General features: G+C 30.9%; 1 protein-coding gene and 1 pseudogene across 1 annotated transcript; one reads left to right on the top strand and one right to left on the bottom strand.

Moving 5' to 3' along the window:
- The first annotated feature begins 2240 nt into the window (after nucleotides 1-2240).
- On the top strand, nucleotides 2241-4712 carry LOC120201950 (annotated as a pseudogene).
- Nucleotides 4713-5755: 1043 nt separating this feature from the next.
- LOC120201776 (transcription factor MYB15-like) lies at nucleotides 5756-7181 on the bottom strand. The gene is made up of 3 exons (XM_039202318.1): nucleotides 7012-7181; nucleotides 6594-6723; nucleotides 5756-6385 (listed from the first exon to the last, which is right to left on the bottom strand). The coding sequence occupies exons 1-3, from the start codon at nucleotides 7142-7144 to the stop codon at nucleotides 5920-5922; spliced, it is 729 nt and encodes a 242-aa protein (XP_039058249.1). The 5' UTR covers nucleotides 7145-7181; the 3' UTR covers nucleotides 5756-5919.
- Between the last annotated feature and the right edge of the window lie 18352 nt (nucleotides 7182-25533).

The following is a 25533-nucleotide window of genomic DNA, read 5'->3' as shown; positions in this document are numbered from 1 at the left end:
TTAGTTCAGTTCAATCTAAACCGGTTGAACAGCTATTAGTGAACCGGCCAGAACTGTTGAACCGTTCAAACCAGACCGGCTGAAAATCGGGAAAAACCGGGAAAACCGTGATTTTTATTTTTTTTTTATAAAAAAATTAAACCAAACAACGTCGGTTGTTAAACGAGCCAAGTCGAACTCGAGTATTGCTGAGCTCGACTCGAACTTGAAAACTTTAAAAGTAAGCTCAATTCAACTCAAACTCACAAGCTAAAAATTATCAAGTTCAATTCAAACTCGAAATATAATATTGAAACTTGAACTAAAAAAGGCTTGAACTCAAAAAAAAATTAGAAGTTCGATTGAAGCCTAAAATTCGAGCTTGATTGAAGTGAAAGAATAGTTATATAATTATAATTACATAATTTTTGTTATGATTTTTTTAACCCCAAATTTATTTTTTAATTATAGTTATATAATTATATTTATTATTTAATATGTTTTACCTTAAATATTATGTTGTAGTTAATTTGAATCATTTTGTTTCATTTGATTTTATGGTTTTTAACTTATATATGTTATGACTTGCTTTGAATATGACTTGTGATATAAAAAATTATTTTTTATTAAATATTTTTGATATATTTTTTTAATTTTTTAAATAATTATGACGTCGTCCGGTTCTTCCGACCGGTCGAACCGGTTTAACCGATTGAACCAATGAATCGGTAGCATAATCGGTTCGTTAACCGGTCCGGTTCTAAAAACCAAAATAAAACCTTTACCATAAGCATCAGCCTGCAGCGACGTGATCAAATTAAATTCCAACCGTCAGCGAGCATCGTACTCAAAAATTGTGAGTGAGTTGTTAAGAAATCCAACTACCAACATCGCATCCAACTCTACTTTTTTAAAGATACTCTGCACATTTCAACAAGCATATCGTCGGTATCAAAATTAGGAACTTTAATATATGTTTATTTTAGTGAATACAAAAACATGTATAAAACTTGATACGCGTCTGCTATGAGATTTGTAAATTATTATCATTTTTATAGTTATTTATAATTGAATTTCATATAATATTTTTATAATTTATTTTATATAATTTAAGGTCGATTTTATTATTTATTTTATTAGTCAAAATTATGTTAATTTGTTTTTCAAACAAAGATGTTATTTTCCCAAGTAAAGTTATTACTTCTTTTTTTTGATAGACACAAGCGATAATATATATTCTAAAATATTTCATCCATTAGATAATGGACGTTCAAATACACTGTAGTTGTTGATGCTCGAATTCGAGATATTTAGAGATAACAACAATCCTTTTAATCACTGAGATCATTTGGTTCGTGCAAGTTATTATTATTTTCTATAAATAAATATAACATTAATATAAAAGACATTTATTTTTTTAATATTTTTTTAAAATTTATATAGAAACATTATTTCTTAGAGTTAATTGCATCACATGTCGCCAAATTATAATCCGTATTTTAAATTGGTCTATAAACTTTTAAATATTCCAATTTTATCCCTAATCTATGACTACCATTCTAAATTAATACTCAAACTTTTGAACATTTCAATTTCATTCCCAAATTATGACCTTCATTCTATATTAGTCCTTAAACTTTTTGAACATTCCAATTTTATCCCCAAATTCATCAAAATATGAAATTAGTTTCAAGAATAGTTTAACCTAAATTTTGTTTTTTCCCAAAAATATAATAATATAACTTAACCTAATGATTTTATTAACAAGAGATTTGGTTAGTATATACATGTTTGGGATGAAATTGGAATGTTCAAAAATTTTGGAACCAATTTAGAATAAAGGTCACATAGTATGAGGATGGAATTTAATCATTAAAAACTTTGAGAACTAATTAAAAATGATAGCCATGGTTTAAGGATGAAATTATAATATTTAAAAGTTTAATGATCAATTCAAAATGAGGGTCATACTTTGAGAACACGTGATACAATTAACTCGAGTTAATTGCACCATATGTCTGCAATATATAATCCCCATTTTAAATTGGTCCTTGAATTTTCAAATATTTCAATTTCATCACTATTACTATCATTCTAAATTAATCCTCTAACTTTTGAACATTTTAATTTTATTAACAAATTGTAACCTTCATTCTATATTAATCCTAAAACTTTTTAACCATTTTCATTCACAACTTTTAGAAAGCAAAAAGATAGATAGCCAAGGCGAGACTCTTGTCGTCAAATCACACTCCAGTGGTATGGGTCCCACACATGTTTGTCCGCATCTCAACTGGCATTATATTCTCCAAAACGACGGCGTTTGCAATGGTTCAAAAGCACCTTTGTTTTCATAACCGTTTCCCTGGCAACATCGCTCACTTCCTTCAAGGATATTTGTATATCTATAAATACTTCAGACCTGAAAATCTCTAGCCAATTCTCTGCGCTGAACTCCCTCCATCTCTACGGCGTCGTTTTTGTTATTCTTCCATCTCCATCATTCAATGGCCAACGAACAAGTTCGCGTCCTCGTTCTGGCGCGTCAGGTACCGCTATGTTCCACCGCTCAAACCCTTTTCTTAAGTACTTTTTTCCTGCTGAAACCTAGTCTTTAGATTTAGTCATTTTTACCCTGCGATTCCGGTCTCTCTTTTCGGATGCAGCTTATCTTAACTAGAACTGGCATCTTTTTTCTATTTCTTATGTTTGGATTGGATGGATTATTGTTTAAGTTTGAAATAATTGATCTGAAATGTACTTTAGTCTCCCATGGATCTAAGCTTAGTTCCTCCAGTAGTATTGTCCAAGTTTATATGCTAAATGATGGATGATTTGCTTTGAAATTTTCAAAAAAAAAAAAAAAAATTGAACTTCATTATACTTTGAAATAGACATGTCAATCCTAATCACATTAATCTAAAATGAACGTGTTAACTTGTTAAGATCATAATTAAAAAATAAGTAACGTGATCGGTAATGGAAGATAAGTTGTTTATTGATGATATGTATATATGGAGGAATTCTCCATTTTTCGTATTAACATTGAAAACTAAGTACTAATGAGGGAGTTGAATTGAATTTGCCAACTGAAGCTCAAACTGTTTTCTTTTTGGTTTTCCAAAATGATTGACTAAATAACTTCGTGTTTTGTTGTATTTACAGGACAAATTGGGTATGCTCCTGTATCCATGATTGCTAGAGGAGTTATGCTGAGAGCTGAGCAGCCTGTAATCCTTCACATGCTTGAATGGAGTCGAAATGGAGTTGGTGGATGCTGCTTTTCCTCTTCTAAAAGGTTATATTTTCATTGTGGCGTGGTTTTGGGTTTTGAATGTTGCCATTTGAGATGTATTATAGATTCTATAGAATTTTATGGTTATGTGATCTAACCTTTTGGTTCTGGGGTCAGGTGTTGTTGCTACAACTGATATTGTTGAGGCATGCACTGGACTGGAGTCAACATTGCAGCTCCAAGGAAGGACGTAGTGTCGAAGAATGTGTCAATTTACAAGTCACAAGTGTCGGCCTTAGAACAGCATGCAGCTCCAAACTGCAAGGTGAGGAAATTTTTATCACATTCAAAACAAAAACTTTAAATTTCAGTTTTAGCTTTGTTTATTTAATTGCATTAGTATATAAATATTTTAGAAGTTTTACTAATGTAGATGGCCATGGGCGCTATATAGTTTGTTGAAATTCTGAATCTGTATTTTATTATAATCATGTGAAGCATCTGTACTGGATTCTGTGATTTGTTACTGATTTGGCAGGAATGGACCATCATATGTTCTTTTAACATCTTAAAGTTTACTGAATGAACTGATTTAAATTCTCTCTATCTGTGTTACTCTGACTCTTCATCTGAAGTACATGTACCCAACACTTATGTTCGACGCATATTCGGACATAGGTGTAAAGGTAAAATCCTCCCAGTACTTGGAAAAATATAGAAAATATTGAGCATACCTGCGTCGAACACACATCCTTGTCCGAAATTTCCCCCCAAGTCTGAGTAACAGCTATTCGCTCTGCAATGGCATATTGTTTCTTTCATGAGACCTTGGAAGACCTCATTGGCACTTAAAAGTTGCCAAGTTTATAGATTAAGATTTCACGGACTCTTTGACCTTATTTGTATTTGTTTGCTACAGGTTCTGGCTGTTGCCAACACCAATGCATTGATCCTGAAGGAATTTGCACCATCAACCCCTGCAAAGAATATTACCTGTTTGACAAGGCTGGATCATAACAGAGCATTAGGCCAAATCTCGGAGAAACTGAACGTCCAAGTTGCTGATGTTAAAAATGTGATTATTTGGGGTAATCATTCATCAACACAGTATACTGATGTTAATCATGCAACTGTTAATGCTCCATCAGGGGAGAAGCCTGTTCGAGAACTTGTCAAAGATGATGCATGGTAAAGAAAAACAATACTTACATTTACATAGTTTTGTTATCTGATGAAATGGATATATTTGAATTTTGGAGCTTCATTTTGATATTTCTCATTCATCTAAAGGTTAAATGGAGAACTCGTTACCAACGTTCAACAACGTGGTGCTGCAATCATCAAAGCTAGGAAACCCTCGAGTGCCCTATCCGCTGCTAGTGCTGCATGTGATCACATACGTGATTGGGTCCTTGGTACACCAGAGGTTTGCAATGTTATGAATATCTTCCTTTTAACAATACTTTATAAGTTACAATCTTATTTATGTTGTTGCTAATATATGGAGTTTTCTGTGTGTTTTCCTATCAGCTAGACGAATATCAGGCGGGATGGATTTTTTTTTAAAATCTGCCAGCGCTTATTGTCATTTGTTTTATCTATTTTTTTTTTAATATTGAAGAAAATTAAGAATTCCAGTTTAAAGAAAACATAAATTTCAAGTAGCATTGATTTAAGTTTTAATAAATAATATTCTTTACAAATAGAGTTTTCAAATTAAAAGAAAAAATATATTTTAGTGATTTTCTTAGAATGGTATAAGAATCGAAAATTGATGGTAAAAGAAAATAGAATTAGGAATTTTATCTTAACTTTCTTTTTAAATAGTTGAAGGACATATTTTTTTCGACGGTTATAATTCATATCTTTGGTCTACGCCAATGATAAAACAATACTCGCATAAACTTTCAGTTGCTCAAAGTCAATTATAATATTAATATTAATATTCGAAAAACGGTTTGTTCAATGCAGTAAATGTTTTTCCCGCAAAAATATCAATTTAATTCAGTTTATGACATTACTTCAACTAAGATCCCTTTTAAAAGTTGCATTTTCATTGTTATTCATTCGCATGTTCAACCTCAAAATCTCTAGAGTTTATATCTTCGATCAATTATAGATTCTTAACATGACCAATAAAAAATTAAATTGCTAAAAAAATACTGACAATTTTAAAATTCGTCATAATTTATCGATGAAAATAAATATTTTGTCACGTTTTTTATATTAGCTATTGATTTTGATGGAATTTTTTTCCGTTGAAAATTTTGTTAGTTTCAATAAAAAATATTGATTTAATTTACGATGGAAAAATGGCTACGTCGAAAATTAGAAAATAAAAATTAAAAATGGCTACATTCTTTCATCTCCTACTCATTTTTATTTCACTTTGCCATTTCTCCTGGAACAAGTTCATGAATGATCAATTTTATTATAAGCACATAAAATAAGCTTTGCAAATAAAAGAATGTAGCGTAATAAAACAAGAAATTCTCATTATCATCCTTCTCTGTAAATTTGTTAGTTTGGGAATCTCTATTTGTTCTAACCCATCCCAATCCACTAATGGTTTCCAAGTCAATATTTCCTTTTGCCTCTTATTTTCATGTCTGGCCACCCACCACCGAAATATCTTCCCCACAATTGTCCCTCTGAATGAAACCATAATCTTCCTCACAAGACTTTGCTTTTCGAAGTGGTTTACTTTACAGGTGTGCAATGAAATCTCCCTCACCTCCAGCTTTAATGAGCATGTCGTACCAAAACTCCATCGAATCATCATCAACATTTTGACGATCAATCGAAAACGAACCAACTTCATCGGAGACCGGTTCGAAGTTCAATAGCGGAGTGGCCGGGTTATCGGACCAGAAACTTTCATCGATTTCCAGGAAACATTCCCAAGAAACCACCATGTTTTCAGCCTGGATGTTGTCAGCTTCCCTATGATCACTTGTGTCGGTAATGGAGGAAATTTCACATGATAATGATGATGGGACCTCGTCACTCGATTGGCTTGTTATGGAAGGCTCGGATTTCGTCTTGTTTTTGGACTTGGGGTTGCCTGGATTGGTCTGGTATTGATTGAGTCTCTTCTTCAAGTGAGTGTGCCATACATTTTTTATCTCATTGTCTGTTCTTCCTGGCAATTTCGCTGCTATTGCTGACCACCTGAGAGTTTTCAAAAACCAAAAATTAGTCTTTAAAAATTAAAGTCCAATTGATAGCAATTTAATGGGTTCCCCTTAAATTTGAACAAGTTGAGAGAACTAGATTCCTGGAATTAGAAGCTGAAGGACTAAATTTCAAAAGTTTTGAAGATTATAGGGGTAGGGGAATAATTAGTCCCTGAAAATAGTAGTGTTTTTTTTAAGCCTACCTATTCCCTAACATTTCATGGAGTTGAATGATGATTTCCTCCTCTTCAAAAGTGAAGTTCCCCCGCTTAATATCAGGCCTCAAATAGTTTATCCATCGTAATCTGCAACTCTTCCCGCATCTTAGAAGACCTATACAAACAAGACGAATCACAATTATCAGATAAACCGTAATATGTGTTGGAAAACTTTCCCGGGAAAACTAGTTTATGAACCAGGAATTCAAAATCTGGTTACGTTTTCAGTTGCTTTGTGTTCGTCATGTTATTGACATAGCAGATGATATCATGGGTATCGCAATCGTACAATAACGATTTTAGACGACACCATTATCATTATACAACATTAGCTATTCCAATAGCAGAGGGCTATTTAAATCCCTGTTACGAACCAGAGAGGAAAGAAAGAAAGGAAAATTACCAGCTTGTTTGGGTAAGGCTCGCCAATTTTCATGGCCATGTTTTTTAATAAAAGAGACTAAAATGTGGTCTTCTTGAGGAGTCCATGGACCTTTTTTCAATCCCATCTTATCACAGCAAGGAGCTCTCCCCATTTTTGAAGATGAATCTCTGCAACTCTTTGTTTTTTCAACGAAGCCTTCAACTTATGATTTCCTCTCTATGTGGGATATTTATATTCACAGAATTGCTCGGAAAGGTCAATATTCAAACAACTGGAGGTGGGCAATTTCCAGGAAAAAGCTTTTTTTTTTCATGATATATTTTCTCTCTCTCACAGCAAAATTCCAAAAAAGCGTGTGTACAGTTTATATATATTATATTACCAAAAGTTTGAACAATTACTTCATAGGTTTCTCAATTTGTCGTGTAAGTCCATTCCTTGACAAAAGTTTCAGGTACTTATCCAATTAAACATGGTTAGCTCTTTAAATTAATAATATTTAAGCAGAGCGTGAGGATATGACGTTTTTTAAAAGGAAAATGAAGCGGCCAAAGAGAGCTTTGAAAACGACATTTCATTGTTGGGTTCTATACTTTTTTTTCAACCATGTAAGGAGAGTACTATGATGTTCGCATGGACAGCTTGCTATTTAATTTTAAATTGGGACAATTGCAACAAAAACGACAAACTGTTTCTTAAAACGCACGTGGCTTAAGCCTTGAATAGTTTGAAATGAGGACATGTTCATTGGGGACGTTGTTTAGTTATATGAAACTAAAAGGTCTTAGAGTTGACAAAATTGATACTTATATGGTTTTATGTTCAAAGAAAATGCGTATTTGAATACTAAAATCTTTAAGATATATATGAAATCCTGAACACCATTTAATTGAAATACTTCTTTTACCATTTTAAAGAAATTGTATCATTTCGAATCATTTCGAGCTAATGAGAAGAATCAGCTTTTTCGTCTACGTTTGAAGCAGTTGAAAATGGATCAGTTTAATTAGTAATCTTTGTACGGATGTCATGTTATATTAAAATTCACAATTGTTGACACATATGTATAATATATGTTGTTATTATAAATATGATTAATTGATTAATTATGTTACACGTATAATAGGTATTATAGTGTCATAAATATAAAAATGTAGATATCATAAACTGTATTTATAATTTGATGATAGATAAAAATATAAATATTTATAATATGATTTAAAATTCAGTTTATATAAAAAGACAGAGATCCCAAAAAAATAGGTTAACTTATATTACTCTTATAATTGTCAGAGAGTCTTTACGGCAAGAGCAAACATATCTTCTTGGAAAATCACAATCACCTTCTAGGTGATCTCCAATAATAGATTCAGATACGCTTTCGTAAATTTAGTATCTTGTTCTTAATGATTTAGTATGATAGATCCTGATTAGATTAATTTTATGTTTATGTTTTAATTTTAGCAAATGGTATCAATGTCTCATTTCATTGAATCTTTAATTTTTTTTGTTATTTTTTTTAATTTTTGGATTTGATTTATTATGAAGATTGTATGAATAAGGTTATATCATTAAAGTATTACGGTTTATTTCTTCATAAATTATTTGTTTAAATCCCTATTGGTAATTATGTGATAACCTTATTATGTAGTCTTCTTATCAATATTCTTGTGACGTCTTCTTCTCTTCTTTTATTTGTTATTTAGTCGGTGGCAGCACCAATCTTAATATTGATTGTCGACTACTGGTGATTATTATTTTACTTGTTCTTTTTCGTATTATGTCTTTGTTTTTTCTTAACTTTTTTCACTTTAAATGAGAATCTCAGTCCTTGTGACATGCTTTTCTTTGCTCTTGTGGCACGTTCCTTATGGTTTTCGTTAAGTTTTTCGCATACTTCTACGGTCGTGTTGGTGTTTCCACAAAGATCCTCATGACATTTGTTTTCTGATTGACTTGTCGGTGGGCACGTATTGTCAAATCCTTTCTTTTGTAAATGGTCTTTTGTTAATATAATCATAATTGTGTAGCGAAGCAGTCTGCCAAATTGTTTGGTTCGCTCACCACTCCTTTATCACATTATAAAGCGTCTCGTTCGACAAAGACAAAGAGTTTTATGAAGGTTACTTGATTGTTTTGATGTTTGGAAGGTTTCATTCTCTTCGTGTCTTTGGGTTTAATATTTTTATTTTATGTATGAGTTTTTGGTGACCATTGTCTCATATTTTCTCTTTAGATGCGTTGTAATTTTGATTCCTCCATTTTTATTAATGAAATTCAGTTGTCATTGTTAAAAAAATTGTGCGATAACCTTCATAGTTTTTAATTGTCATGGATAAATGTGATAATCTTTAAAGTTTCTAACAGTGCAATAATTATTCACAATTTTACTATTAAATTAGGATTTTTAGTTTTCATGAATCTATGTACCCTATATCACAATTGCAAGGGAATTTCATGATAATAGTCAACTTAAATTTATGGGAATAGAGATTTGCCTTTAATTATGAAATATGTTCTTTTAATTTAGGGTGAATAGAAGATAATATTTGTTTAAAGATTCTCAATTATTGACAATGAACACTCATTTAGATTATAAATAAAATTATCCTTAAAAGAAAATGACAAGTATGAGTTATGGGAATGTAGAAAACCTTTCTATAACTACTTAAAAATGGGGGTGTCTTGTAAAGATAAAGATTTCATTATTGAAGGAAATGAAAATAAACCCCAAAATAGTGAATTGTATTTTCATTGGTTATATAGATTATAGCAAGACATATCAATATCTTGTGTATGAATCAAATAACTGTGAGATTCACAAGAACACGATACTAGAGTCAAACAATGCTTTGAAAATACTTGATCAAAGGCTATCAATAAAGATAAGTCTATATGTTCAATAAGAGGTTGAACAAGAGATATTGTCATGATAAGTGATGACAAAGGAGAGTGAAAAATGTGTATATGTCAAAATTATAGACGTCTTATGTTGTTGACATACTTATTGTTATACATAATAAAGAAATAGTAAACGTCCCAAAGATATGTTAAATTCAAGATTTGACATGAAAAAATATATGAGGTTGATTGATATAACTTTGGACATTCAAAATGTAACATCTTTTTTTAGAGTGAATTCACACTACGTGGACAAGAGAAATTTGACAACGATGTTTTCGGCATAACTAGAATTCTAATTGTAACACCCTAAATACCGGACTAGTGACTAAAGTATAAGATTTTAAAACTTAGTGCTCAATTTTGATAAGTAGAAAAGTTCAATTACTAACTGTGGAAATTTGGTTAGGGCTTATTAGCAAAGATAGAAAAGTGTAACGATAAAGAAGTCTTTTAGCTGGAAAATGAATTTAAAATTCATTTTAAATGAGATATTTAAAATGGGAAAGTGGATAAGGAAGATACATCTAGAAGCTTGGGTTTTCTTCTTCTCTCCCACGAGACTCCATTTCAAATGTGAGTTGGTTCAAGTTGGTTAAAAGCTTGGGATTTAGGTGAAGTGGGGGTAAAATTTGAAGTAAATTAAGAGAAATCTGGGCAAGGGTATCGATACTGGAAGAACAGTACCGATACTATAAGGGTAAATTGAAAGAATAATGTATGAATCTGATGAACATTATCAGTAATGATTTAATTAGTATTGATACTGAGGTGGGGTATCGATACCAAGAGTAAGGTATCAATACTTTTGTTAAGAATGAAATTCCAGAATGCCAAAATGGTATCGATACCGAAATGGGTATCGATACCATAGAAAAGAAGTATCGATACTGTAGGAGAGGTATCGATACTAATGTGTTGGAAATTGATAGTGAGAGTTTTAGTTCATTTTCGTAAATGGTACTTTGGTTATATGTTATTGTTAAGTAGTATTAATATTAGATATATCTACCTGTAGATTTGGATAAGAAGCGTATCAACCAACGCGATTCATCGAAGTGATTAGTGAAAGATAAAAAGGATTTTGTTTAGGAATTCAGTGAGGCAAAGGTGAGTGCCACTCATTTGATTTACATTAGATTCAAGGGCTACTTGCGATAAGCCAACCTCAGGGTTTTCGATCGAAAACCATTTTATTTCTTTCATGCAATATTTTATTTACAATGTTTTATTCAAGTTATATCTCTTAAGTTATGTTTCGATTTTTATGTGTACATGATTATGACAATGTGATATGTGATATATGCTTATTCGAAAATACTCGATGTGCAAGTGCTTATGTGAACAAGACACTTTGAATCAGGAAATGATAAATATTTATGTGGTTAAAAAACCCAAGGTATATGTGTGAGAATTAGAGGTATAGTTGGCATGCCAAGAGTCGAGGGTTCTATGTGGTCTTTCGAGACAAACCTATATGGTACTTCAGGATAATCCTATGTGGTCATTCGAGACAAAACTATGTGGTCCTTCAGAACAAATATGTGGCACTTCAGTACAAATTATGTGAGATGTGGTGACAACATTAGTGCACAATCTCAAAGTACTCAAATACCTAGAGTTCTCCATAATATACATTGGGCTATTGAAAACAAAGTTATATAAACTGAACCATGTATAAAAGTATACATTCTTGTTATGTGAAGCAATTTGAATTCCTTATGAAATGTTTCTATGAAACGAATAAAAATTTAGTTTACAAAATTTTATTTGACTCATACTTGCCTCACTAAGTCAATGACTTAGCGTGTGATTTTTTCACATGTAGGTTTGAAGAAAGCAGAGGATTAAGGATAGACGAGGACAATATACTACTGCAGGAGATCAGATCAGAACAAATTAAAGCGTAGGTTTCTTGTTATTTGTAAATTGTTGGCATGTAATACAAGCTTTAAATTGTAATGCCATGATCTATTTTGTAAACCTACACTTTTTGTATATATGTAAATTATTAAATATTTTATTTAAATGTGAATGTGAGTTTTCATTATTTATTTTAATTCAAGGGTTCCACCATTTTAGTACAAATAAAAGTTTAAATTTTCCACTATTTTTTTAGAATCAAGTATTCGACAAGTTTATGTGACACCTCGAACTCGTATCCGGGTCGGGTACGTGTTAGGGTTGTTATACCAATGAATACGAGTCAACATTTGTCCAAGAACAAAGGTTAAAAATGTTAACCAAATATAATATGCAATGGTAATAAAATGACTAAATGAATTGTATTACACTATATATTGCTTTCACTGTGAGCAGTTTAAACAGATTCACATGTTATACAAGGTTAAACTTTTAAAAAGTGATTGTGATAGAATTGAGATATTTCAAATATGCTCAAGATCATGAATTGCATTATTCTATAAGGACACTTCTATGCTAGTTGAATATCTTATATTCAAAATATAAAAGGCACAAGTGAATATGCTTCACATTGGAAAGATAAGTTGTGTCATGAAAATTGTAATACCCAAAATTATTGGTTAGCAGTTTCAGGTTAATTAGAATAGGGCTTTGAATAAAACTCATGGCTTGTAGGAAGTCTTGACCCAAGATTAAGTGAAATTGGGATTGGATTGAGCCTAATAGTGGATAAAAATTGCATTTTTAGTTTGTAACCAAAATCATGAGGACCAAGGAAACAAATATACCATTTTTATTTTAAAAGGCTGATTTCCATTAAAATTTGTTGATCTCATGTTGTCATCCTCTATATCTTTTTCCTCACACTCTTTTGTCTTCTTCCCTTCTCATTCATTATATTTTTCTTCCTTTTATGAGATCAAATGAGCAAGCTTGGTAAGTTAACATTTCCATTTCATTTCAATGAATGTAAGTTTTGAAATCAACATTCCTAAAGCTTTCATTTAAGCCCTCAACCTCTACTTTTCTAAATAGAAACTAAAAATGGGTTTGGTGGGGGGTTTTAGGAACCCAAGTGATTTCAAGTTGATTTGGGAAGATTCAGACCTCTAGGAATGTTTTAAATTCTCCTTTAAGCTTTCCAACAACATTAGTAACCATTTTTTTATATTTCTTTCTTAGTGAGAGAGGTTGGAGAAAGCTCTAAAGCCAAGAGAAATGGCAAGCTCACTTTAGGTTGAACCTTGGACGTTTTCAGCAACCTAGTTTAGCAAGGTAACTCATCTCTAACTCAACTCTACCACTTGTAGCTCATTAAGTAAGTTTTGGTAAGTTGCATAAACATAAAGCATGTTCATGGTAGAATTCATCTTTTTTTGTTATAACATGTTTAAAAGCCTCATTATGATCCCTTTAAACTCTCATAAGACAAATATCAGTTGAGACCCTCAATGGGGTATTTTAGGGTGAAATTTGGCATCTTTCGTTGCCAAAACAAGACATTTTTGAGTAAGAGTATCGGTACTGAAAGAACAATACAAATATTGTTTTTCAGCCAAGGTAAAAATAACCTAGTTTTAGAAAGGGGGTATTGATACTCATTAGGGAGTATCGATACTACATATTCGATTTATATACCCACAGGGTGGTATCGATACTAGGGACACAAATCAGATTCCAGAATACTAGTATCAGAGTATTGATACTCGGTCAAGAATATCGATACTAACTTTCCCAATTAGCCTTTACTAAGCAGTCAGTATCAATACCAACAGTTGAATATCAGTACTCTGGGTTCGGTATCAATACTGAAGGGTCAATATCGATACCCACGGACAATTTTGGATAAATAATCCAAGGGTTAATGGTTTAGACTTGAGGGGCCCAAATACATCAATATAACATTTAAATAGTAATTAATATCATAACAGTAAATATAATAACAATTATGATTAGATAAACCTAGCCTTGTTTGACACTTTGGAAATAACTAGGACACCGGAGTATCTCTTTAGTGGATTTCGACAGTTAGTTGGATATCAAAGTCAGTGCCAAGGTATGTCAACAGCCAACTGGGCACAGATGCCCCTAGATACGACGGAGTAAGTTGGTCGAGTGTACGTTTTCGATGCAGTTCCGGATCTCATCCAGTGCACCCAAAGGTATATAGAAAGGCTAGAGGGGTGCGTGAGCTCTGAGATACAGATCCCTCAGCTGCACCATGATGTCAACCATAACTTAGTATATCAACATTTTGCACGTTTCATACATGTGCCTCTATTCAGCTCATTGTGAATGCATGTATTACAATACAATTATTTGTGATGCACTGAGCTCATAAACTCAACGTATGGAATGTTCTTCTGTGCGTAGCTTCATAGGTGGCCACTAGTAAGGCTTTATTGTCGACAACTCCAGTCTAGCTGAGGCACCAGAGTACGTCTTGGATTACTTTTAGAGGGCATGTACTATTATATAGACCATTTTGTATTTAGTCGTAACTCTATTTTGTTTTAAACAAAGTATTGTGTTATTTTTTGGTATTTTGGGAGCTTCCCCCATATTGTAAACTTTATTTCAACATTATCTTATTTTATATGGATGAATCATTACCTGTGTTTTATATACCAGTTTTTAAGAAGAAAAAAATTCATAGCCATTTCGGTGGTCCATGTGACATTGTAATCCATGGATCTTTGGGTCGGACTGGATTAGGGTGTTACAAAAATCCTTAAGAAAATGGTTATAAATAGATCCACAATAGAATCAAAATTTTTAACTCCAGACAAGTCTGGAGAATAAGATGAATAGCTTTAGAATTTCTTGGAGGATATTCTTGAATCACCAAAGTGTGTGCCCATAATATTCATATACTGAAAACAAAAAAAAAATTGATAGAGCCATAGCTTTATGTATAATGGTAAGTCGAGATATATGCATCATCGACATGATATCATTAGAGAACTAATCTTAAAGTGAGTTATCACTATTGATTTTGTAAGATCAAAGGATAACATGGTAGATCCACTAACCAAAGGGTTAAATAGAGATCAAGTTGAGAAAACATCTAAAGGAATGAGATTAAAGACCATGAAATTTAAAGGTATTATGTGAAGGAAAACCCTACCTAGTTGACTGGAGATCTCAAGATCTAGATTTAAAGAATAACTAATTGCATTAACCGTGTACAATCACTGTGGGGGGGGGTTATCCCTATTCTATTCATATGATGTAAACAATGATCAAATTGGTATAGGCTATGCAAAGCTTTTAATGACCATTGTGTGCTTCAGTGAGCCAAGCAATATAAGTCACCCATGTGAGAGTGAAGTGGGACCGCTTCAGGAAGACTATTAGACATAGTTCTTTCAAACTCTTGCAGAACCAGGCGATATTCATGGCTTTAAGGATATACCCATGAGAACTAAAATTCTTGTCACAAGGGTAGTTGTGTGAAGTATATCATCGTTTACACAAACGGCAGAACAATTCAAGGACATCACGTTTACTGGTTAGTCAATAAAGTAAATATGTTGTCACAAGGGAAGGTTCAAAGGAGGGCACCTACCTATCCTATTCAACTATCGGTCGTAGAGTCTATTACTACATCGAGTCAAAATGGATTTGATAAAATGAAAATTTCATTCATGTGGGGGATTGTTGGAAAATTTTGATAATATTGGAGCTTTGAATAAGAAATTGATCCAAACGTTGTTGAAGAAAATGTGAAACCAATTGTTGGTTCATACATGTGCAGACATGCACGATGTGGGTAACATGAATGTCCGAACTGGTCAGGCTCTTTGCGGGATTGCGGATATTGTAACCTAAAGGTTAAATATTTTTCCTCAAATACAACATATCTTTTCAAAATAAATATTTTCATTAAAGGGATAAATATTAAAAGGTTCATTTAATCAAAACAATAATTTTGGAAATTGCTTGATTGTTTGATTCTCGTTAATGCTTCATTAGGTCAAAAATTTCCAATTGTTCACAATGTGAAATCCCTATAAATACCATATAAACCTACTAGGTTAAACACAATTCAAACAACTCAAAAGCTATTCAAAACATTTTTCTCTCCTCTATTTTTTGTGTTATAGACGAAGGCAAGGAATAGTTTGTGGTCTCGACAGTCGTGCTACTGTGCATTGATCATCTCTTTGTTGGATCTTGAGAGACAGACGAGAAAAGATCTCGAGTACCAAGGAGTGGACGAAAATTCGTCTTAAGGAAACTGTGTAGTTGTGGGCCTCAACCTGTTTCCAATTGGTTGTTCCGTAAAAATTGTGTATTTACTTCTACACAGTTCTTTCGATTATTTAATAGAATTTTTTTTCCATGTTATTAATCATTTTTTATTCTTGATTAATGTGCACGAACCTTATGACGAGATCTTGCCGTGGAATTAAATGTTATTTGCTATGACTTCTGTGAATCTATTATTTAACTAAGATTTTCTTTTAATCATTTCGGATTGTTATACTTCTATCATTCATAACTAAAGAAAATTAAAACTACATTTTATAATGAAATTGGAGTTTGATAATAAAACTAAGATTTATTAATTGGACGAGTACTCAAGAATGTTAATGTTAATGTTATCTTCTTATATGTATATTCGAATCAGGATATTATTTTGAAAATATAATATCTTTCTATTTAATAAAAAAAGTGTAAAAGTCAATATTTTAAATAATTTATAATTTTGTTTTCAGCCCTTGTACATAAGTTAAAGATTTTGTCTATATGGAAAGGTTGACAAATTAATAATTGATTTTATAACTGTTTTATTGTTCCAATTGAAAATTACGTTTTTTTAAGATAATTTAATTTTTCAATAATTTAATTTTTCAATTGTAGGAGAAATTAGGTAAGCCCTAAATTCGACTAGCTGGATAAATAAAGTGACACATCTACCTGTGAAAGCTATAGTCAGTGGCGGAGCTAACTAAATGGGTTGGTTCAATTAATAAATAATTTTATATCGTTTAAGTAGGGTCTTATGTTCGAGTTTTTGTGTATACAGAAAATCCATGTTAGGAGACTCACCTATCAAAGTAAGGTGTGTGACCCGGGTTGGTCCAGATTAGTCAAGGCGAAGCCTTGGAACTGAAGGGAAAAAAAGTGGAGGAAGCCAAGTCTTGGTCAGTGCCCACCCTGAAATCTAAATTTTCTTCGATTAGTTACTTATTTTACTATTGTGCCCACCCTGCAATTTTTCGTGCTCACCATGAAATCTAAATTTTCTTCGATAAGTTACTTATTTTATGAACGGTGTCCACCCTGAAATTTTATTTGCACTCGTCCTATTTAAAATTTCTCATATTTAAAATTTATGTTGTTAACATATGTGTTTTCACTCTGAAAAATATTTTTGGATCTGTCATTATATATAGTTTTAAAACAATAATGATAATATCTGTAATAAACTAATTTATTCGTGAAGTTGAAATTGTCACTCTACACAAAAGCAAATTTATATATTATTGATAATTAGAAAATTGGGATAATCGAGATTAGATCATTTGTGTATTTTTATGTACTAATTGTATTTAAAGTATTTTATAGTTATATACTGTTTGTTTTGAAAAATTCTACTCTAAATAAAATAAATAAATTCTATAATATTTAGAAGAAAAAAATGCATGCTCAAAGATTAGATGTAATAATCCACATACTTCCTTTCGTTGTATTCATTTAATAATAGAGAGGTTTTCTAAAATTTTAGATGAAGATTAACTTATGAAGTTTTGTGAGTAAAAATATATTATTAATAAATTTGATTGTATTGATAAATGAACCATAAAAGGATTAAATTATTAAAAGATTATCGAGAATTACAAATCAGAACCGAGCGTCGTGAGAAACTATCCACGAATTCAAAATCACGTATTCAAATTCAATTTGAGGGTTCATTGTAAAGAAAAAAAACAAAATTATAAATAAATGTAATCTTGATCAGTCGTGACGTCATCAAATCCAATCGTAAGAAAACATAAAATAAAATAGAACGGTTAAACAATAAAAAAAAGATAAAAAACATGTAACAAAGATAGATAAAGATGTACCACAAAACATAATTATTTTGATTAAAAAACTAAAAAAATCAATGAGAAAAAGAAAATCAACCATCAATAACCACCATCAAAATTGATGTTGCTGTCATCTAAACAAAATCAAAGGCAAAAATATTGATTTTGATTTATATAGAACGACACCCACCTAAAGAAAAAAAAGAGTAAACTATACATTTAGTATCTAAACTAATAATTTTGTTTCCTTTTAGTATATAACTTTTATTTTTTTCAAAATTATACATAATATTTACTTATTTTATTTTAGTACCCGTGATTAACTTTTTATTTTATTTTAGTACTTAAAATTTTAATGACAGATGTATTAAAATGAAATAAAAAATAAACATTAAATATGATTTTTAAAAAATAAAAATTTAAGTATTAAAACAGACCACAATAATATTTTAAGTATTAAATGTATACTTTTTACCCATAAAAAAATAGAAAGCGGTTAGGTTTTTTGCTTTTAATCTCTGAGATTAAGAAACGGATATTAACATATGGCATATTGTGTGCGCACTCTACATCCATATGTTGACTTTTATGTGTGATTTCAAGTTCACATCCATATGTTGACTTTTATGTGTGATTTCAAGTTCACATCCATATGTTGACTATGATTGATTCAAGTTCACATATGTTGACTTTTATGTGTGATTTCAAATGCGGTCTAAGTCAACAAAAGAGGCACTCACCCAGAAATGATTGGTGGGGTCATCCATAAACCCAATTATACAGAATTAAAGTAAAATCTTAAAATTATCATCAGTGTAGAAAATTGTAAACATTCTCTCTCTTACTAAAATTTAAGAAAATCTAAAGATTAACGGGATCTTAAAAATTATAAACTAATAATCATAGGTATGATTTTATGTTAAAAGTGATATTTTAAAATTATAGAAGAACGAATTTATAAAATTTTAAAATCAAAAATAAACTATCAATAAAAAATATCTAAAATATATGATAAATTTAAAACTTTTAAGACACGAGTATTCTATTCAGGCTTTCTCTTGATCTATCCCTACTAATAACAATAAAATAAATAACTGTTTTATTGCGAAATATAAATTTAGGGTTTAGTGTAATAACAAAAAAACTACTAAGAAAAGTAATCAAATAAAAAGATTAAATCAAGTTTTATCTCAAATATAAATATTAAAAAAAGTCACCAGATAAATACTTCGTAAAAGTCCTATTTCTTCCTCTTCTTAATTATTATTGCACCTTTAGAAAAGCAAATCGATTAATTATATATGATCTTTATTTACTTTATCTTTTCATCTTCTTTGTAGAGACCAAAAATTAAATGATATTTTTCCTTATACGAATTGTTTTCGTAAAAATATAGTAAAAATTATTTAATCACGTTGCCATTATTTGTTTACTTCCTCGAATTTGACTTGGAAAATTTCAATCTTTCTCCATAACTCTCCGGCCTCTAAATCATAAAATGTATATTAAAAAATATATATTCTTAAAGAAAAGAAAAACGCACGAACAAACTTACCTTTATGGTTAAATGAATTGTTATTGTTTCGAGAGGTTACAGGTTCAAGCACAGTAACTATATCAGGGTGATTGAACGTTCATTGTCAAATTGTTAAGAATGTTTAGAACAATATTAATTTATAAACACCTTAACTTAATAAAAAAAAAACAAAGGGAGCAGTTGGGACTTGGGACGAATACAACACATTAAAAAGTTGAAGTCAAATTATCAACAAAATTATTTGGTAATTTCTTTTTAACTAAAATGTTTGACCATTAAAAAAAATTGAAGATGCCATCAACTAAACTTTGCTTTCTCAAAAGGTTACACGAATGATAAAGTTTAATGTTTGGATTTTGTTATCCAAAATAAGTGTGACTTTTCTTTAAATTTAGTTCAGTTCAATTCATAGTACATGTGAGTATTTTCTTAATTTGTTTCATATATTAGTCTAAATCGATTTATTTTTATTTGAATCGTATATATATAAATTTTATTTTAAATGTATTTCAATCATCACTCTTGTATTTTTTAAGATGTGGGTGTTCATGGATAGTACATCCTCTTACTTCAAATAAATTTCTTTTGAAACCATGGATTTCTTAATTTTGACAGAGGAAAATGACAGAGAGATTATTAATAATTGCAATATTAAGGTCTCTTTCAAGCTCGCTTTTGCCAAGTTGGCTTAGTTGGTATTGCTGGACGGTTCTTTTGAATTAATTATTTTGATGACATTTGTAAGTTGTAACAAAGCGATTATGATGAAAAATTCAAATTCCACTTGATCGATTCAAGTTATATTAATTTTATATTTCAAATTTAAAAAGGAAATATGTATTGGTCACAAACCGCTTTAATTTCTATGGGTAATTGATTGCTTGTGTACAGGTTTGATTAAAATCAGAAAGAATTATTTATTTTATATGATTAACTAAAAATAGTTATTCAATTATAATTTAAAAGATTAGTGATAAAATTGTCACATACTCTTTCATGAATTATATACCATTTAAAAGATTAGGGTAAATTACACGCTTACTTACTGAACTTTAATTTCTCTCCTATTTCACTTGCCATATTTTCATTTTTTTTAATTTGTTCATTGAACTTTAGACATTGAATTTTTTTGTCACTCGAATGTTTTTACTATAACTCTGTGATGATATGGAATTTATTATTATTATTTTATTAATATATTTTTTTATTACCACATCTTCTTCCTCACCTATCATTCATTTGTCATTCTCTTTTTTCTCCTCTTCTTCCTCATCAAAAACTCCATTCTTGTGCTCTTTCTCCATTTTTCTATCATTCAATCACAATAATCTTAACTCCACTCTACTCACTCATCCGAATCATTCACCACCATTTTCAAAATCATCAATCAATATCACGAAACACCCAACTATCCACCAGGGTTTCAAAAAATGGTCTACGACAGCGATTTCGTCCGCGATATAGCGGTTTCGTCGCTGTCCGAGTTACCCGCGACGGCCGCAATAGCGTCCACGACGACCGCAATAGCGCCCGCGACGGCCGCAATCACGGTAAATCCGAAATAACCGAAAACGAGACCACGACCGCGATTTGAAACCCTGCTATCCACTATAACGAAAAATCAAACTATGAACCACCCTTATCGACCATGTCCAAAACCCCCCAAAAGAAATTATCCAAATAATTACCCTTTAACAAACCCTAAAATAACGACCCAAAAAAGGAATGAAAGAAATTACCATGGATTTCATGTCCATAAGAGCAGTAGAAATCTCACAATTGGTGGTGGTGGAGCAATTGTTTGGGTGGTGGAGCAATTGTTTGGGTGGGTAGAAATCTTCCCAATCAGTGGTGGAGCTGTAGAAATCTTCAACAACACAAAACACCCCACCATCCACCATCACCAAAAATAAAACTATGAACCACCCTTATTATCCATGTCCAAAACACTCAAAAAGAAATTAACCAAACAATTACCCTTTTAACAAACCCTAAACCAACAACCTAAAAAAAGAATGAAAGAAATTACCATGAATTTCATGTCCATAAGAGCAGTAGAAATCTTCACAATCGATGGTGGTGGAGCAATTCTTTTATGGTTTTCTAGGGTAAACATATTTTGTTTTAGGTATTTTTTTATGTTTTATTTGTTTTTCCTTTTCTTTTAACATATATTTTAATGATTAAAAAATGGTTAATTAAGCCAGATCATAACGCTGTTAGAAAGTTAACAGCGGAATGGCCAAAAAAATTCATGTCTAAAGTTCAGTGAGCAAATTGAAAAAATTGAAAGTACAGTGAGTGGAATAAGAGAAAGAGTAAAGTTCAGTGAGTAAGCGTGTAATTTACCCAATAGATTATAATTATGATTAATCGTTATAAATTACATTTGTATTAAGAAGTAAGTTGAGGAGTTTGAATCTCGACGTTTGAGAATAGAACAAGTTGAGTTGGAAGGGTCATCCTCATAATAGATCTCTATAAGATTTGAAATAATTGATTAATAGATTGATAATCGATAGTTAAACAAAAAAAAATATATCTAAAATGAATCTACAATAGATTAAGAAAACACCCACAAATAGCATAATTTAAAATAAAACAATTATAAAAAGTATTTGCATATAATTTATATCGATTAAAACTTAAGATTTTAAAGATCCTAGGATCCAAACATACTATTTTTAATTAATTAAGCAACAAATAATTAAAAATTAAAAGGAGATTACAAGTAAGGTACATATATGTATGGTACTTGTTTTTTTATTTTAAATTTATTTATGCTTAATATAAAAATAAGTGTTCGAACTATGTTTCGAAAACGTTTTAATGTCTAAAGAATTTTTAGCTAAAAATATATGTCTGAAGTTTTCTCAATTATACTTTTAGGTGCTCACCGTTTATTTTTTTTTTAATTTTTTATTAATAGAAAAATTTTAAAATAAAAAATTTATTTATAAAAAACCCCAATTTTTTACTAAAATTATAAAAAAACCTAAAAACTAGAATCTCTCATTTTAACCCAATTACCAATCGTCGTCGGCCATCTCCGACCACCATCGTCATCGCCAAATGATAACCCACCCGTCATTACTCACCCATTGATTAATCGTCATCTTAATCGTGACAAAAAATCCCTAAATCTAAACCCCCAAAATCCAAATCCTAATTCTCAAATTCAATTTCCTAACCCAAACGGTCGTTAACCATCTCCGGTCATCATTGTTATCGTCGAACGGTTGAGTTTTGATCAGAATTGCACGGTGGTTTGATTGATGGTGGCGGTGTGGCTTGTGGACTTCGAAACCGACCGAAATTGACGAAAAACGGTGACTGTATCCAACGAACCTTTGAATGCTTTTCCACAACAAACGATGACATATTACAACGAAAAGTCGACAAGATTTGATCAGGGGTCGACGTCGGTGTTGATGTCGGTGGCGATGACGATCACCGTTGGTCTGCCGACGACTATGGGAAAGGGGAAGGGTGAAGGGGAAAAAGGGAAGTGAGGGAGCACGTGGTTGGGGGTGGGGGTAGAGCCGAGCTGAAGCTACTGTTACTTCTTCTTCTTCTTTAATTTTAAAATAAATTCTTAAAATTTCTAGAATGTGACATGTGTCACTTAACAGAGATATTTAACAGTGGTTAACATTCGAACATCTAAAAATATAATGTTTAAAACATGACACCTATTTTTAACGAAAAATTCTTCAAACATTAAAACGTTTTTCGAGACATAATTCACTCACACATTTTTGCATTAAGTCATTTATTTAAATATTTATCCATTGAGAAACAGACAGGCCGACTTTCTGAAGGGTTAAAATGGCGGAATTTAAGGTGCGAAGCCATTTGAAACCATATTAGTCAAATTATGAGGAATCCAAGCCAATCATAGAGCACGTTTTCTCTTTTATTTCGTCAAAGTCAAACTATGAGGACTGGATTGTAGAAAAATTAAAAATAATATCTAATGTATATATTGGATTATAATTATATATATGTTTAAAGAATTATTTGCCTCTAAGGCATACTACTTTTATTATTTTGTATCTAAATTATTCTTTAAGACGCTATATTTAAATCAAAACCGATCATATTTAAGACGTTTTATTATTTTGTGTCTAAAATAGTAAATGACAGGTTAAGCTTTTCGTATTTCATTTTTGTAAGTTTAATTCTTAAAAAAATATTTAAATCAAAACCGATCATATTTTTTTTTAAAATTGTTATGATTTTATTCAATAATATTTATTTATTTATTTATTTATTATATTAACTTCCTCTAATAAAAATATGACACGTAACAAAAAAATAGAAAAACAAAGATTTTAACCAAATGAATTGAATTTGAGTCTCATGAGAAAATAACTCAACTACTAAGCCAAACCTCAGACTAATAATATTATAGATAAAATTAATATTTAAGCTAAACTAAGATTGATATTAACTAATATTAATATATTTTAAATTCAGTTGTGCATTACCGAATTCAGTCCCTAAATGATATCATTTTTAACGTTTATATTTTATTTTTCCATGAAATCTTTAACCATTGTTATTTTCGAGGTTAATTTCATAAATATTTTGATAATTCCACATTTAATTTTGTGTACTAAATTTATTTTTGAATAACATATTTGTCCCTTAATTTTCTAATTAATGCAATATGTGTACAAATTGTTTCCAGTTTGCCTTAAAATATATTTATACAAATTGTTTCCAGTTTGCCTTAATATATTTTCTAACATTATTACGCGTACAATTGCATTTTACTACTTATAATTTTACTATTTGGCTTGATTTAAAAAAAATCAAGTCTTTCAATTAAACCCTTAGGGGGTGTTTGGATGAGGGAATGTGGGATTCCCATGAGAATGGAATCCACATTCCCCCGTTTGGTTAGCCCGGGAATCTTATTCCCGGTAAAGTAAGATTATCAATAGTGGATTTTTTGGGTATATTACCGGGAATATCATTACCTCCATTTCCTTAGGTATTGTTGGATTCCTGACGTTTTGGACCAAAATGCCCTTAATTTTTTTTAAATATCATTTTTCTGTCATTGAATAATAAAAATTCTACGAATGTTAAATTATAAATTTATCCTTAAACTATTTTAGATTTACAAAAAAAGTCTAATTAAAATTTTATATGAAGTTCAGGGTTAAAATAAAATTTTACACTTTCATTAAACCTTTTTATATTTTCAATTTTGTAAAAAAATTATATAAATTTTATGAATTTAAATTTTTTAAAGAAAATATATAAATATTTTCCAACTTGTTAAAAAACAAATATATAATAAGGACAATTTGGTCAAATATACATTCCAATAATCTTTTATTCTTTTAACCAAACACGGTAATCTTACATTCCTACTAAGCCAACCAAACACAAAATACAACATTCCCAGTAATCCTATTCCCTGGTAATCTTACATTCCCACTGGTAATCTTCCATTCCCATTGGTAATATTCCATTCCCACCGATAATCTTCCATTCCGTGAACCAAACGCGCCCTTAGAACTCTTTGTTTGGGGAAAAGAATCGTGGCAGGTGAAAGGATGACGAATGATTGGTGTATATCTGTGAGAGAGGGTTGATTACGAGGATGATGATGAAAGAAGATTGCATAAAAGTAATAAAGGTTTCAACCTCGTTTGTGTTCAAGAGTATTTATAGTGACATTAATCTAGTGGTGTTAAGCATAGGATAATTATAACTATTTGTAGGTTAGCAGATCAAATAGATATGATTGTTATATCTTAAATTTTAATTTGGTAAGTTACGTGGATCTATAAAAGGTCTTGTCTATACACTGTAATAACCTTCGAACGCCTTTGCCCAAAGGATGAGAGTTCTTTGGAGGCTCGAATACATATAGGGGTTTTGCTGGCTGAGTAGTAGCGGTTTTTAAGACTATTCTTTAGACGTATAACAAAAGGGAGGAGGTACTTTGTAGGATAATGAAGATACCTTAACTCTTTTATCTATATGATGGTCAAAACAACAGGGTCACTATCCCGAAAGATAAAACATTTGGATGTAAAAATGGAGGTACCTCGATTCCTTAGGTAGATTCATATATAGTTGTAAGTCGAGTAGATGCAACTAAACACCTTTAAAGATAACTCA

The sequence above is a fragment of the Hibiscus syriacus genome, unplaced genomic scaffold (genome assembly GCF_006381635.1).
Source record: "Hibiscus syriacus cultivar Baekdansim isolate YM2019G1 unplaced genomic scaffold, ASM638163v2 tig00008013_pilon, whole genome shotgun sequence".
In the NCBI taxonomy this organism is placed as follows: domain Eukaryota; kingdom Viridiplantae; phylum Streptophyta; class Magnoliopsida; order Malvales; family Malvaceae; genus Hibiscus; species Hibiscus syriacus.
The sequence above is the reverse complement of the archived record's forward strand: the minus strand, read 5'-3'. Positions and strand labels throughout refer to the sequence as shown.